General features: G+C 43.4%; 1 protein-coding gene across 2 annotated transcripts in view; it reads right to left on the reverse strand.

Moving 5' to 3' along the window:
- Positions 1-1,405: 1,405 nt before the first annotated feature.
- The window catches only part of CLDN18 (claudin 18), a 33,197-nt gene continuing 19,588 nt past the window's right edge, over positions 1,406-15,014 (reverse strand). For both annotated transcript variants that reach the window (XM_046003886.1, XM_046003885.1), the window contains exons 2-5: positions 7,578-7,742; positions 6,822-6,939; positions 2,514-2,624; positions 1,406-1,577 (exon numbers count right to left, since the gene is read on the reverse strand). In XM_046003886.1, the coding sequence (XP_045859842.1) occupies positions 1,406-1,577; positions 2,514-2,624; positions 6,822-6,939; positions 7,578-7,742 (566 nt within the window). The remainder of the gene's footprint in view (positions 1,578-2,513; positions 2,625-6,821; positions 6,940-7,577; positions 7,743-15,014) is intronic.

The raw sequence follows: 15,014 nt of genomic DNA on the forward strand, positions 1-15,014 counted from the left end.
AATAAACCAATGGTGAGATTCCCCGAGTGCCAGTGCTGCTCCCTGACTGGGTAGTTTTGAGAGACTGCTCTTGTTTTACTTCCCTGGGGACCTATTCTGGCTCTGGTGCTGAGATGGAATTCTGGTGGCCTGGAAGGAATTCAGGCTTTCTGCAGCAGGCGTGTGAACACAGGGAAGGTGTGTGACTGTCAAGAACTTTCAGTTCTTGAACATCCAGTGGTCCAACCACTGTCGGTAAAGTCAGTGAAGGGAAGAGCTCTCTGAGTATCAAAACTGACCACAGTGTCTAGTAAGTGCTCCTGTCAATGGACAGTGACCTCTAGCCATGCAAGTGTGCACAGGGTCACTTGCCATAACATTATATCCAGACTCATCACTTTGTAGTTGTGCTTGTCTTTTGAAAGAACTGGTTTCAACTCATTCCCTCAGCTTCATCATTTGGTTTTTATAGGGTTACACTCTATCTATCATGTGTAGTCATAGTCCTGGAGAGCTCAAAGGGAAATAATCAGGATCAGTGAGCATTTCACGGAATTCAAACTTAAGGGTGATTTTACAAAGTCATTATAGACAATATGAAAGCAATTATTTTTTCATTTTCTTGTATTCATGTGCAGGGGTGAGGCTGATTCAGAGACAGTGTATCATTTCACTAATATTTATTCTCACTATATTGAGAATACTGTATATATTCAGATTACCCACAGATATCCTTTTCTCATTCTTCTAGGAACACTTTCTGGCCTGTGACAGAAAGAGGATCTGCAGTGTGGAGCCCAGGAGACCCCTGGGGGCATCATACTGGAATTAGCAGTTGCCAACAAAAGCAGAAAGCTTTCCTTAAACTGAAATTGCTTTGGTCCAGGTAATGTCAAGATCACAGTGGAAGAAAACTCAGAGAATGAGCTGGAGACATTACAAATATCTTTCCCTATCACCTCTTCAATCAGTGTTTATTAGTAGCCAAGTTGGCGGGGGGAGGTTAAAATCAAATAGTAGGAAATGATGTCTTTTGATGGACTCTCCTTTTTTTCCTTGCAGAACTGTTCTGGGGGACGAGTTGGGGAATAGATCATCGATAGGCTATTGTCTGATAGGAATTCAAACCACATTCTATCATCAGATTAGAAAGGTTAAATTAAAAAAAAAAAAGAAATAGGGGATTGGAAACCATGAACAGTAGCCTCTAATTCATATCTGATAACTCAGCTGTTTTTGTGATAGAACATTAGAGACATAGAGACATGTGGCCCAGACCATCTGGCCACTTCATGGGTGAAATCAAGGTTTTTCTAACTTTCAACTGTGAGTCAAAAGCAATCAGGAATCAAGGTAAAATTTCCTTGTTTTTCAAGTGCGTTCTAACTGGGGGGTTCTTTTGCCCACGCCGAGGTGTCTTGGAGCGCTACACGTAGTCGTACTTGGAAGGATGAGACTGTACCTCGTCCTCTGTGCGGGCACCCCCATCGTATATCTTCTTGTTTTTGCTATTGGGCCCAAAGCCAGTGCTGGCCTTGAAGCCTCCGGGCTTATAGGCGACGTTGTGGCCTGAGGCATGATAAGACACAGCTTTGTAGCTGAAAGAAAAAAAAGAAACATTCCATGACCACAGATGTATTTGGTAAGAGGATAACCCACTCCATTTACCCTGGGATATCTTGGTTTTAGCACTGAAAGTCCAGCATCTCAGGAAACCCTTAGTCCTGGGCAAACTCAGATGGTTGGTCACCCTAGGCTCTGAGACACTGGTTTTTCTGCCTCTGTACCGGAGCAGAATTTCTTGTTTTGTATTAGAGCTGGTAATTAATGACTAGTGAGTTCCCTCTGTTAATTAATTAAAATGAAGCTGAATCAGAAATAATGTCTGGGGGAACATGGTTATGCCAGGAAAAAATCACAGAATTTGTAAGCTGGAAGGCACACACACGGCCACTCTCCTCTCATCTGCTCAGTTTGTGGAGGAGCTAACGGAGGGAGAAGGCACAGGACTAGTTAGCAGTGAATCTGGCCTGGGATCCAGGTCTCCCAGCTCCAGGTCCATGTTGGGGGTACAGTGGGGTTTCTCTGCAGCTAAACTTTGGCGTTTTGGAACAGAGGACTCTGTCATGAAGGCCTCTGCTGTGTATCGCAGGAAGTTTAGCAGCACCCCCCGCCCCCGCACTTGATCCCAGCATCACCCCTGCCCCATTGCAAAGCTGCTGCAACAATCAGGGGTCTTGGCTGTTGCCGAATATCCCCCGGTGGGCGGAACTGCTTTCAGCTGAGAACCGCCGAATCCTGAAGTCAGAGGGAACCTAGGGGGATGTTTTTTTTCTCTCAAACAGGATCATTCCTAAATCTACTCAGCTGAAGTGTTCCTATTCCGTTCTTTAGGTTCCCCATAAAAGAGAGGGTTCAGGATCCTTTAGTTAATAAGTTCTTCCATAAACCTAGACTGATCATTCTGGCTCCAAATTATACTTTAAAATGGACTTGGATTAAATGTTTGATTGCACTGGGATGGGGAGACTCACTTGGTTTCCTCAGGTGCCAGGCCCCGGCAGGCAATGCACATCATCACACCCCCAATTAGTGTGAGGCCTCCAGCGACCCAACCCACGAACAGAGCGGAACCAAAGGTGTACCTGAGGGGGAAAATGAAGCAATGAATGTGGGTGACTCAACCCTCCAGACTCCACCCACTGTACTTGGCCACACCCATCGTCTCTTGTCAGTTCTCGTGGCTTCCACACCCATCCTCGCCCATGCCACTGAACACACACTCCTTTGGGTCTTGGCCAACTGAATGAGGTGCCCTAGAGAGCAGAACTGGGATGGAAGCTAGTCAGCAAAATGGCAGTGGGATTCTCTGGCTCCTAACATCACTCAGGCATGGAATTAATTATAAGTCTCTAATCTCAGAGAAACATCTCTGGAAATCCACCTCCCTCCGGATTGGCATTAGGGAGTGTCTTAAAGGTTTGGCAAGAGGAATTTGAGAGACGTGGAATCAGTCTGAAGTTATTATTTCTGAAGGTATTTTGGCCCCTTGAGTTCTTCCTGTGGGCCAATAAGCTTTCATCTTACCTAATTCAAGTACCCTGGAAACTGTCCACGCAAGTAGGGGCATTATCTTCAGAAAGAACTAATGTGAAGGGACCATTCATTCTTCCATTCATTGTTTATGCATCTGTTCAACACGTATTTATTGAGCTCCTACTATGTGCCCGACACTGCCCTGGCACTGGGACATAGGGAACACAGATTCTACTTTCCCAGTGCTTCTGTTCTATTGCCCACACTGAAACTTTAACCTGTGTCATCTGACTCCAAAGCTGGTATACTTCCCCTAGGAGGGATGCCTCCATGGGACTCGTTACCTCTGAGCAGGATTGTCTGAGAACAAGGTGTCCTGAAAATAAAATAATTCTCATTCCAAATGGACTTTTGTGGGTAATGGAGACTGTGACCAAAAGCTGTTAGGAAGTCAGTGGGTATTTCAGTGTTAGCTGGTAACTTTCCCTTCATCTCCAAGAATCTCACAGGAACGGAGAGCTCAGCATGGTGGATGCCTGCCCGTGGAGGTTTTCCCCTTGGGCTCACTAAGGATCATGGGGATGTTTGTAGAACACTGTGAATCACTGGTACACAGTGGTATCACACTGGTATCACAAAATAAGAACATTATACCAGTACTTGGAAGACAGAAATGTGTGCAGACCTCTGCAACCTAAGAAAATAAGATACTTTAGATGTGCTTAAAAAGTATACACATTTTAGCAGGATCAAAGTAAGCAATATAAGCCGGATGACCAAGTGTAATGCAAAGGGCCAAGCTGGTAAACTTTAGCTCAGGGCTTGAAAAAGTTCTGGGAGAACATTTATTTGTAGGCTATTTTTATTTCCTTTGGACTAGGAAAAGACAGGCATTTGGTTTGAGTGCTGTTGTCTTGGAATGCAGAACCCCATCCTACCTCCTTGGTCCTCCCCATTGTAGCTAGGGGTTTAACAGCTGACCTCTTCCTAGGACTCCTCTTCAGCCCCTGGGTGAATCTCCTGGGGGCAGTCCTGGTCCCTCTGCCCTGACAGAAATCCTATCCTTGATAACCCTCTTGACCTCTTCCTAGGACGACTCCTCAGCCCCTGGGTGAATCTCCTGGGGGCAGTCCTGGTCCGTCTGTCCTGACAGAAACCCTGTCTTTGATATCCCTATAGACGTTGAATGACTGCACAATGTTGATGATGACAAAAATCGCTCCAGTTATTGAGCCCTTGCTGAGACTGTGATGGACTCTTTTATCACAATTTTATTTAATTCTTCCATCAGTCCCATTTGGCAGGATTTATCATTCCCATTTTATAGATGAAGAGACAGAGGCTCAGAGAGGCTAAGCAACTTTTTCAAAGACCCAGGAAGGAATTGCTGGGATTCAAATGCAGATCCCTCTGCCTCCAAAGCCCTCATTGTTAGTCATGAAGCTAATTCTATCTTCTGTGTAGGGAGAATGAGGTCCCCTTCTTTAACTTAGACCTCTTGGTCAAGGTCAGCAAACTTAAATACTTAACTGGGATGGCTGTGGAATTTAAATGAATGAAGTGGGTTGGGTATAAGAAAATATTTCACTTTCTTAACTCTCTCATATGGGGAAAAAAACCCCACAAGCCCAGTGATAAATGACCTCAGAGCCGGGACATTTGATAAACTGGAGAGGGTGAGTCCTTGCTAAGAGGGCATCTGTCTCTTAGCTATAGAGATTATTGTCATAGAGGATGAGGGCACAGTACTGTCAGATCTGATTTTTTTTTTTTTTTGCAAGAAGCTGGGAAAACATTTTGTGTGAGTGTGTGTGTGTGTGTGTGTGTTGTGAAATATCCTTGTAGAGAGCACTAATGGTGCTCCACCCAGGTCCCCTATGTTCCTTTAACCATTTCTTCAGCTCCTGTGGTCTTTGCCTTTGCTTGCTAGCCCCCATGTTTCCCCCTGGAGCTCTAGCTTTGGTACAGTCCCTGGAGCCATTTTACCCACAAGCACAGAGGCTGACTAGTGCTGAAGTGTGACAATTAGAAATCAAGGCAACTCAGAGGTTGTCTTCTTCACAGCTCACCAGGATTGGGTTGAGTCCCCCATTGCAATTACCCCCTTCCCTATCCTGGGTCCCTCTGTCCTACCCAGTCTCCCCTTCCTTAATAAATTGCTTGCACAGGGAGCCTTGTAATCTGTTTCTCAGGATCTGTTTCTGAGTAACCCAATCTACAACACACTTCTACTTTTTAAACGTTGGTGATTAATGCAGGTTATGAAATGCAATGTGTACCTCGCAAGCTGTGTATAGCATGAAGCAGGCAATTTGTAGCTCAGGTACATTCAATGCAGCAATAGCAGAGGAAGGGATACCAGAAAGCCCAATGGGGTACCAGACAGTCCCTTCAACTGACTGCCAAGGCCTTTCTTGGAAGCTGTACTGTCCTGTGTGATTTCTGGGTAGACAGGATAAGAAGACAGAAGAAAGGGAAAAACTGCTGCCCATCCATGGAGAAAAGCATCCAGAGGGACTCTCAGAATACTATAGTCTCGATCTCAGGATATAAGTTGGCTGCAGAAGGGATGGGGCAGGTATTAGGGAGATGGTGTGGGAGGATGATGGAGGCATTAGTCCCAGGTGCCAGTTGGGTGGGTGACCCCTCTAGGCAGGAACAGTGACCCCAGGCACCCAGATACTCCATATAAGGTGGGCTCTTCTAAGTAGGCTGACCAACCATCCTGATTTGCCCACGAAGGAAGAGTTGCCCAGACTTTCAGCACTTAAATTGGCAAAGTTCCCGGAAAACCAAAATGAGTTGGTCAGCATACTTCTAATTTGTTCTTGTAACCAAGAGATGATGGAAAAATCATATAGGAGGATGGGAAGAGCTTATGGGCATCATTTCGTCCTCTCTTGAAACAAAGCAGAGCAAGGATGGGGACTGGAGTTCCAGGGAGTCAGAGATTAATGGATTCATCCCAACCTCATCCTCTCTTTGTATCCCACAATGGTGTGGCTGGAGGAATACCAAGTGTATCCACTCCAGAGATGACAGGTCACTTAGATATAATATTTGCATGACTCTCTCAGAACAAGATCTTTCTTCTTTAGGAATTTGCTGCTGCTTCTTGCTTTGAAATACATCTCTTTGAAGTGGTTAAATGAATATGGGTTTTAGAATTGCTCTTCCATCATTTAGAAGTTCTACCCTCTTTTAGACACCAAATTATCATGGGGGTTCATCTCCCTCGGCTAGACCACAACCCCCATGAGGATGGGGACCTTGTCTTATCCCCAGCACTCAGAACAGTTCCTGGCCCACACAGGTGCTCCATACATTTGTCGAATGAATACATGTGTGAATGAAATGAAGACGCAGCGGTACAAGGAAGAAACATAGCATTACTCTTCACACCTGTACCGCACTCTGCTCAGTTCTTTCAAGCTTTCACCTGTCCCTAGCCAGGTTCCTGTCGTGGGCTGGAGATGCAGGTTGAGGCTCATTTACATGCCTGGGCTAATAGTGCCTGTTTCATTGCCACCACAATGGGGCCTGTGTAAGCGTGTTAGATAAATACTGTGAACTGTCGTTGTATTTCAATGCAAATGTCAGTTCAGCCTCAAGTCATAGCACCAAGGATATTTCACTGAAATGAAGTTTATGAATTTACAGATCACTGTTGATTTACGATATGGCATGGTTGCCTCTGATAAATTTTTGCTATTTCAGGCACTGACAGTCACATTAGGCATATGTGTTTAATAGGATTTTTACAACCGTACTCACCACAGAATACTAAGACTAGATTAGGAGGTTACCTGGTCTGAACGGTCTGCACCATCCCACCCATGCCGGTGTACATGTTAGCTGTAGACATCCAGAAGTTAGTAACCAGCATGTTGGCAAATACAGACACTCCAACGATTGCACAGAGACCTGTGGGCCAAGAATGAGAAAGCTCCAGAGTCAGCTTTAAAGGGATCACAATGTTTCTGAGGCAATGTGTGCTTAAATGAGTTTAGATGAGCAGGCTGGAGAATATTCCATTCCTGTAACAGAATGGCTAATCCAAGCCTTGATTCTTAAATTCCCACTATGTGCTAGACATTGTGTTATGTGCTTAGACTCTTTTATCTTGCTAATTGTGGAAGGATTTGTATGTGTGCAGAAAGAGATTTTTCCAGGCATCTTAGGACAAGGGATTAATAATACAAATATTTTGGGTTTCAAAATATTGGGCCCTTTCATGATGTTAAGTGCTCTTCCCTTAAAATCCTTTTTCTAGAGTCTTACCAAAATAATGCCTTTAGGGACTGAGTCACATGACTACCCGAGGACTAATAATCTCTTCTAATAAAGTGGGGTGGCAGTTAAGGGGGAACCTTAACACTCATGACAATTCTGTACAGCATAACTGGGCCCTAATCTCAGATCTTGAACCCCAGTGTGTAAAGCTCTGATCCATGGTCCAGCCATGCTCAGTAGAGAGAAGTCGTGTTTCCTCTGCCAGAATGATTTTGCTTTGACATTCCCAGAAGCCCATTTCAGAGAGGGAACTTCAGCTCTTTGTTTACCTGAGATGATGAACATGATCCCAGAGGTCAGTGTCATGTTGGCTTTGGCGGAGTCCTCCATGCTGCCAATGCGGATGCACTTCAGGGCAAAGATGGACACTAGGAGGCTGATGGCACCCAGGACAATGCCCACGATCATCAGGGCTCGCACTGCTTGCAGCATAGCTTCAGAAGGAGGAACAAGACACGAACTGCAGATAAGACCACCTCCACACGATTGACTAGGCTTTGGCTCAGTAAAACAAGGCAACCACAATCCAGCAGCACCAAATTCCCAAGAAGTAGCAAATCCATAAACTGTGACCCTTGCCATTGCCAGGGGACGTGGAGTTGTGAGAGATGCAAAACCACATGTACAATCCTCTGATTGTTGAAGGACCTGCCCATGGTTGTCTGTAGAATGAGGACATTGTGGAGCTGGGACAGCCAGTGGAATTGAGCTATTCCATTTCCTCCTTTTAATAAACATATGATGTATTTTTATCCCTAGGGGTACAGGTCTGTGAATAGCCAGGTTTACACACTTCACAGCACTCACGATAGCACATACCCTCCCCAGTGTCCATAACCCCTTTCCCCTCTCCCAACCCCACCTCCCCCCAGTAACCCCCAGTTTGTTTTGTGAAATTAAGAGTCACTTATGGTTTGTCTCCCTCCCAATCCCATCTTGTTTCATTTATTCTTCTCCTATCCCCCTAACCCCCCATGTTGCATCTCCATGTCCTCATATCAGGGAGATCATATGATAGTTGTCTTTCTCCGATTGACTTATTTCACTAAGCATGATACCCTCTAGTTCCATCCATGTTGTCGCAAATGGCAAGATTTCATTTCTTTTGATGGCTGCATAGTATTCCATTGTGTATATATACCACTTCTTCTTTATCCATTCATCTGTTGATGGACATCTAGGTCTTTCCATAGTTTGGCTATTGTAGACATTGCTGCTATAAACATTCGGGTACACGTGCCCCTTCGGATCACTTCGTCTGTATCTTTAGGGTAAATACCCAGTAGTGCGATTGCTGGGTCATAGGGTAGTTCTATTTTCAACATTTTGAGGAACCTCCATGCTGTTTTCCAGAGTAGTTGCACCAGCTTGCATTCCCACTGACAGTGTAGGAGGGTTCCCCTTTCTCCGCATCCTCGCCAGCATCTGTCATTTTCTGACTTGTTAATTTTAGCCATTCTGACTGGTGGGAGGTGATATCTCATTGTGGTTTTAATTTGTATTTCCCTGATGCCGAGTGATGTGGAGCACTTTTTCATGTGTCTGTTGGCCATCTGGATGTCTTCTTTGCAGAAATGTCTGTTCATGTCCTCTGCCCATTTCTTTTTTTTTTTTTAAAGATTTTATTTATTTATTTGACAGATAGAGATCACAAGTAGGGAGAGAGGCAGGCAGAGAGAGGGAGAGAGGCAGGCAGAGAGAGAGAGAGAGAGAGGAGGAAGCAGGCTCCCTGCCAAGCAGAGAGCCTGATGCGGGACTCGATCCTAGGACCCTGAGATCATGACCTGAGCTGAAGGCAGCAGCTTAAACCACTGAGCCACCCAGGCGCCCCCTCTGCCCATTTCTTGATTGGATTGTTTGTTCTTTGGGTGTTGAGTTTGCTAAGTTCCTTATAAATTTTGGACATTAGCCCTTTATCTGATATGTCGTTTGCAAATATCTTCTCCCATTCTGTCAGTTGTCTTTTGGTTTTGTTAACTGTTTACTTTGCTGTGCAAAAGCTTTTGATCTTGATGAAATCCCAGTAGTTCATTTTTGCCCTTGCTTCCCTTGCCTTTGCCGATGTTCCTAGGAAGATGTTGCTGCGGCTGAGGTCAAAGAGGTTGCTGCCTGTGCTCTTGTCAAGGATTTTGATGGATTGCTTTCTCACATTGAGGTCCTTCATCCATTTTGAGTCTATTTTCATGTGTGGTGTCAGGAAGTGGTCCAATTTCATTTTTCTGCATGTGGCTGTCCAATTTTCCCAGCACCATTTATTGAAGAGGCTGTCTTTTTTCCATTGGACATTCTTTCCTGCTTTGTCGAAGATTAGTTGACCATAGAGTTGAGGGTCTATTTCTGGACTCTCTATTCTGTTCCATTGATCTACGTGTCTGTTTTTGTGCCAGTACCATGCTGTCTTGATAATGACGGCTTTGTAATAGAGCTTGAAGTCCAGAATTGTGATGCCACCAACTTTGGCTTTCTTTTTCAATATTCCTTTGGCTATTTGAGGTCTTTTCTGGTTCCATATAAATTTGAGGATTATTTGTTCCATTTCTTTGAAAAAAATGGATGGTATTTTGATAGGGATTGCATTAAATGTGTAGATTGCTTTAGGTAGCATAGACATTTTCACAATATTTATTCTTCCAATCCAGGAGCATGGAACATTTTTCCATTTCTTTGTGTCTTCCTCAATTTCTTTCATGAGTACTTTATAGTATTTTTTTCCCCATTTTATTTATTTTTTTCAGCATAACAGTATTCATTGTTTTTGCACAACACCCAGTGCTCCATGCAAAACATGCCCTCCCTATTACCCACCACCTGTTCCCCCAACCTCCCACCCCTGACCCTTCAAAACCCTCAGGTTGTTTTTCAGAGGTGGGATTGGGAGAGGGGGAGGGGGCTATGGACATTGGGGAGGGGAGGCGAACCATAAGAGACTATGAGTACTTTATAGTTTTCTGCATATAGATTCTTAGCCTCTTTGGTTAGGTTTATTCCTAGGTATCTTATAGTTTTGGGTGCAATTGTAAATGGGATGGACTCCTTAATTTCTTTTTCTTCTGTCTTGTTGTTGGTGTACAGAAATGTAACTGATTTCTGTGCATTGATTTTATATCCTGACACTTTACTGAATTCCTGTACAAGTTCTAGCAATTTTGGAGTGGAGTCTTTTGGGTTTTCCACATATAGTATCATATCATCTGCGAAGAGTGAGAGTTTGACTTCTTCTTTGCCGATTTGGATGCCTTTAATTTCTTTTCATTGTCTGATTGCTGAGGCTAGGACTTCTAGTACTATGTTGAATAGCAGTGGTGATAGTGGACATCCCTGCTGTGTTCCTGACCTTAACAGAAAAGCTTTCAGTTTTTCTCCATTGAGAATGATATTTGCGGTGGGTTTTTCATAGATGGCTTTGATAATATTGAGGTATGTGCCCTCTATCCCCACACTTTGAAGAGTTTTGATCAGGAAGGGATGCTGTACTTTGTCAAATGCTTTTTCAGCATCTACTGAGAGTATCATATGGTTCTTGTTCTTTCTTTTATTAATGTGTTCTATCACATTGATTGATTTGCGGATGTTGAACCAACCCTGCAGCCCTGGAATAAATCCCACTTGATCGTGGTGAATAATCCTTTTAATGTACTGTTGAATCCTATTGGCTAGTATTTTGGTGAGAATTTTTGCGTCTGTGTTCATCAAGGATATTGGTCTGTAGTTCCCTTTTTTGGTGGGATCCTTGTCTGGTTTTGGGATCAAGGTGATGCTGGCCTCATAGAATGAGTTTGGAAGTTTTCCTTCCATTTCTATTTTTTGGAACAGTTTCAGGAGAATAGGAATTAGTTCTTCTTTAAATGTTTGGTAGAATTCCCCTGGGAAGCTGTCTGGCCCTGGGCTTTTGTTTGTTTGGAGATTTTTGATGACTCAATCTCCTTACTGGTTATGGGCCTGTTCAGGTTTTCTATTTCTTCCTGGTTCAGTTGTGGTGGTTTATGTCTCTAGGAATGCATCCATTTCTTCCAGATTGTCCAATTTGTTGGCGTAGAGTTGCTCATAGTATGTTCTTATAATTGTCTGTATTTCTTTGGTGTTAGTTGTGATCTCTCCTCTTTCATTCATGATTTTATTTATTCGGGTCCTTTCTCTTTTCTTTTTGATGAGTCTGGCCAGGGGTTTATCAATCTTATTGATTCTTTCAAAGAACCAGCTCCCAGTTTCATTGATTTTTTCTATTGTTTTTATTGGTTTCTATTTCATTGATTTCTGCTCTGAGCTTCATGATTTCTCTTCTCCTGCTGGGTTTAGGGTTTCTTTCTTGTTCTTTCTCCAGCTCCTTTAGGTGTAGGGTTAGGTTGTGTACTTGAGACCTTTCTTGTTTCTTGAGAAAGCTTGTACTGCTATATATTTTCCTCTCAGGACTGCCTTTGCTGTGTCCCACAGATTTTGAACCATTGTGTTTTCATTATCATTTGTTTCCATGAATTTTTTCAATTCTTCTTTAATTTCCTGGTTGACCCATTCATTCTTTAGAAGGATGCTGTTTAGTCTCCATGTATTTGGGTTCTTTCCAGTTTTCCTCTTGTGATTGAGTTCTAGCTTCAGAGCATTGTGGTCTGAAAATATGCAAGGAATGATCCTAATCTTTTGATACCGGTTGAGACCTGATTTGTGACCCAGGATGTGATCTATTCTGGAGAAGGTTCCATGTGCACTAGAGAAGAATGTGTAATCTGTTGCTTTGGGATGAAATGTTCTGAATATATCTGTGATGTCCATCTGGTCCAGTGTGTCATTTAAGGCCTTTATTTCCTTGTTGATCTTTTGCTTGGATGATCTGTCCATTTCAGTGAGGGGAGTGTTCAAGTCCCTTACTATTATTGTACTATTATTGATGTGTTTCTTTGATTTTGTTATTAATTGGTTGATATAGTTGGCTGCTCCCACGTTAGGGGCATAGATATTGAAAATTGTTAGATCTTCTTGTTGGACAGACCCTTTGAGTAGGATATAGTGTCCTTCCTCATCTCTTATTATAGTCTTTGGCTTAAAATCTAATTGATCTGATATAAGGATTGCCACCCCAGCTTTCTTCTGATGCCCATTAGCATGGTAAATTGTTTTCCACCCCCTCACTTTAAATCTGGAGGTGGCTTCGTGTCTAAAATGAGTTTCTTGTAGGCAACATATAGATGGGTTTTGTTTTTTTTATCCATTCTGATACCCTGTGTCTTTTGATTGGGGCATTTAGCCCATTAACATTCAGGGTAACTATTGAGAGATATGAATTTAGTGCCATTATTAGCCTGTAAGGTGAGTGTTACTGTATATTGTCTCTGTACCTTTCTGATCTACTACTTTCAGGCTCTCTCTTTGCTTAGAGGACCCCTTTCAATATTTACTGTAGAGCTGGTTTGGTGTTTGCAAATTCTTTCAGTTTTTGTTTGTCCTGGAAGCTTTTTCTCTCTCCTTCTATTTTCAATGATAGCTTAGCTGGATAGAGTATTCTTGGCTGCATGTTTTTCTCGTTGAGTGCTCTGAATATATCATGCCAGCTCTTTCTGGCCTGCCAGGTCTCTGTGGATAAGCCTGCTGCTAATGTAATATTTTTACCATTGTATGTTATAGACTTCTTTTCCCGGGCTGCTTTCAGGATTTTCTCTTTGTCACTAAGACTTGTAAATTTTCCTATTAGGTGACGGGGTGTGGACCTATTCTTGTTGACTTTGAGGGGGGTTCTCTGCATCTCCTGGATTTTGATGCTTGTTCCCTTTGCCATATTAGGGAAATTCTCTCCAATAATTTTCTCCAATAGACCTTCTGCTCCCCTCTCTGTTTCTTCTTCTTCTGGAATCCCAATTATTCTAATGTTGTTTCGTCTTATGGTGTCACTTATCTCTCGAATTCTCCCCTCATGGTCCAGTAGCTGTTTGTCCCTCTTGTGCTCGGCTTCTTTATACTCTGTCATTTGGTCTTCTATTTCACTAATTCTTTCTTCTGCCTCATTTATCCTAGCAGTGAGAGCCGCCATTTTTCATTGCACCTCATTAATAGCTTTTTTGATTTCAACTTGGTTAGATTTTAGTTCTTTAATTTCTCCAGAAAGGACTTTTATATCTCCAGAGAGGGTTTCTCTAATATCTTTCATGCCTTTTTCGAGCCTGGCTAGAACGTTCAGAATCGTCATTCTGAACTCTTGATCTGACATATTACCAATGTCTGTGTTGATTAGGTCCCTAGCTTTCAGTACTGCCTTTTGTTCTTTTGTTTGTGGTGATTTTTCCGCCTTGTAATTTTGTCCAGATAAGAGGATATGAAGGATCAAATAAAATACTAAAAGGGTGGCAAAGACCCCAGAAACATGCGCTGTAACCAAATCAGAACAGACCCCAAATTGTGGGGGGGAGAAAGGGAATAAAAAGAGGTTCAGAAAAAAAAAAAAAGAAAAAAAGTAAAAAATTAAAAGAAATAAAAAAAATATAAAAAAGAAAGAAAAAAATATTTTAGATAAACTAGTCAAAAAACGTTAAAAAAGAAAAGGGTAAAAGTTTTAAAAAATTTAGCAGAAGAAGAAAAAAGAAAGAAAAAAAATTGAAAAAAAAATCGAATTAACCGCAAGACTAAAGAATCATGGGTAGAAAGCCATGAGTTCCGTGCTTTGCTTTCTCCTCCTCTGGAATTCCGCTGCTTTCCTAGGTATTGAACCTGCTCTCCTTGATAGATGAACTTCATCCTGGCTGGATATTTTGTTGATCTTCTGGGGGAGGGGCCTGTTGTAGTGAATCTCAAGTGTCTTTGCCCGAGGCAGAATTGCACCGCCCTTACCGGGGGCCGGACTAAGTAATTTGCTCGGGTCCGCTTTTGGGAGCTTCTGTTCCCTGAACGCTTTCCGTAGAGTTCCGGAGGACGGGAATGAAAATGGCGGCCTACTAGTCTCCAGCCCAGAGGAGCCGAGAGCCCGGGGCTCCACTCCTCAGTGCCCCCAGAGTACAGCACCCAATCACTCCCATATCCCTAGCCTCTAGCCGCGCTCCGAGCTCACCCAGCCCACGACCAGTTCAAGGTAACCCCGAGCTGAGAGTTCAGTCCTCAGCTCTGTCTCTGTAGCCGGCTTCTCCGTTCTAACACCTACAAGCTCTGCGACACTCCGACACCCCCGATCCTTCTGTGACCCTGCGGGACCTGGGGCCACGCTGGCCCCGCGTGGGCTTCACCCCGGTTCAGCCTCTGGAGCAATGTCCCTCAGTGGAACAGACTTTTAAAAGTCCTGATTTTGTGCTCCGTTGCTCCACCGCTTGTCAGGAGCCGGCCCCTCCCCCCGCGGTCTATCTTCCCGTCGTTTTAGATTCACTTCTCCGCCAGTCCTACCTTTCAGAAAGGGGTTGATTTTCTGTTTCTAGAATTGCTGTTCTTCTTCTCTTCCATCTCCCGTTGGATTTGTAGGTGTTTGCAATGTTTAGATAAGCTATCGAGCTGATCTCCTGCTACCCGATGTCGTCTCAGCCTGCTACTTCTCTGCCATCTTGACTCCTCCCCATTTCCTCATTTTAAAGCTTGATAATCTGTGGTCTACTTAGAGGAAATGGCTTGACCAAGGTGACATGAAAAATTATTGATAGAACTTACAATAAAACTGTGTGGCTTTGACTTCTAACCCCAACTTTTTCTCCTCTAGACTCTTCATATGGGCTCAAAGCTTCGTATTGTTGTGTCCACTT

This window comes from Meles meles, chromosome 4 (assembly GCF_922984935.1).
Source record: "Meles meles chromosome 4, mMelMel3.1 paternal haplotype, whole genome shotgun sequence".
Taxonomy (NCBI): Eukaryota; Metazoa; Chordata; class Mammalia; order Carnivora; family Mustelidae; genus Meles; species Meles meles.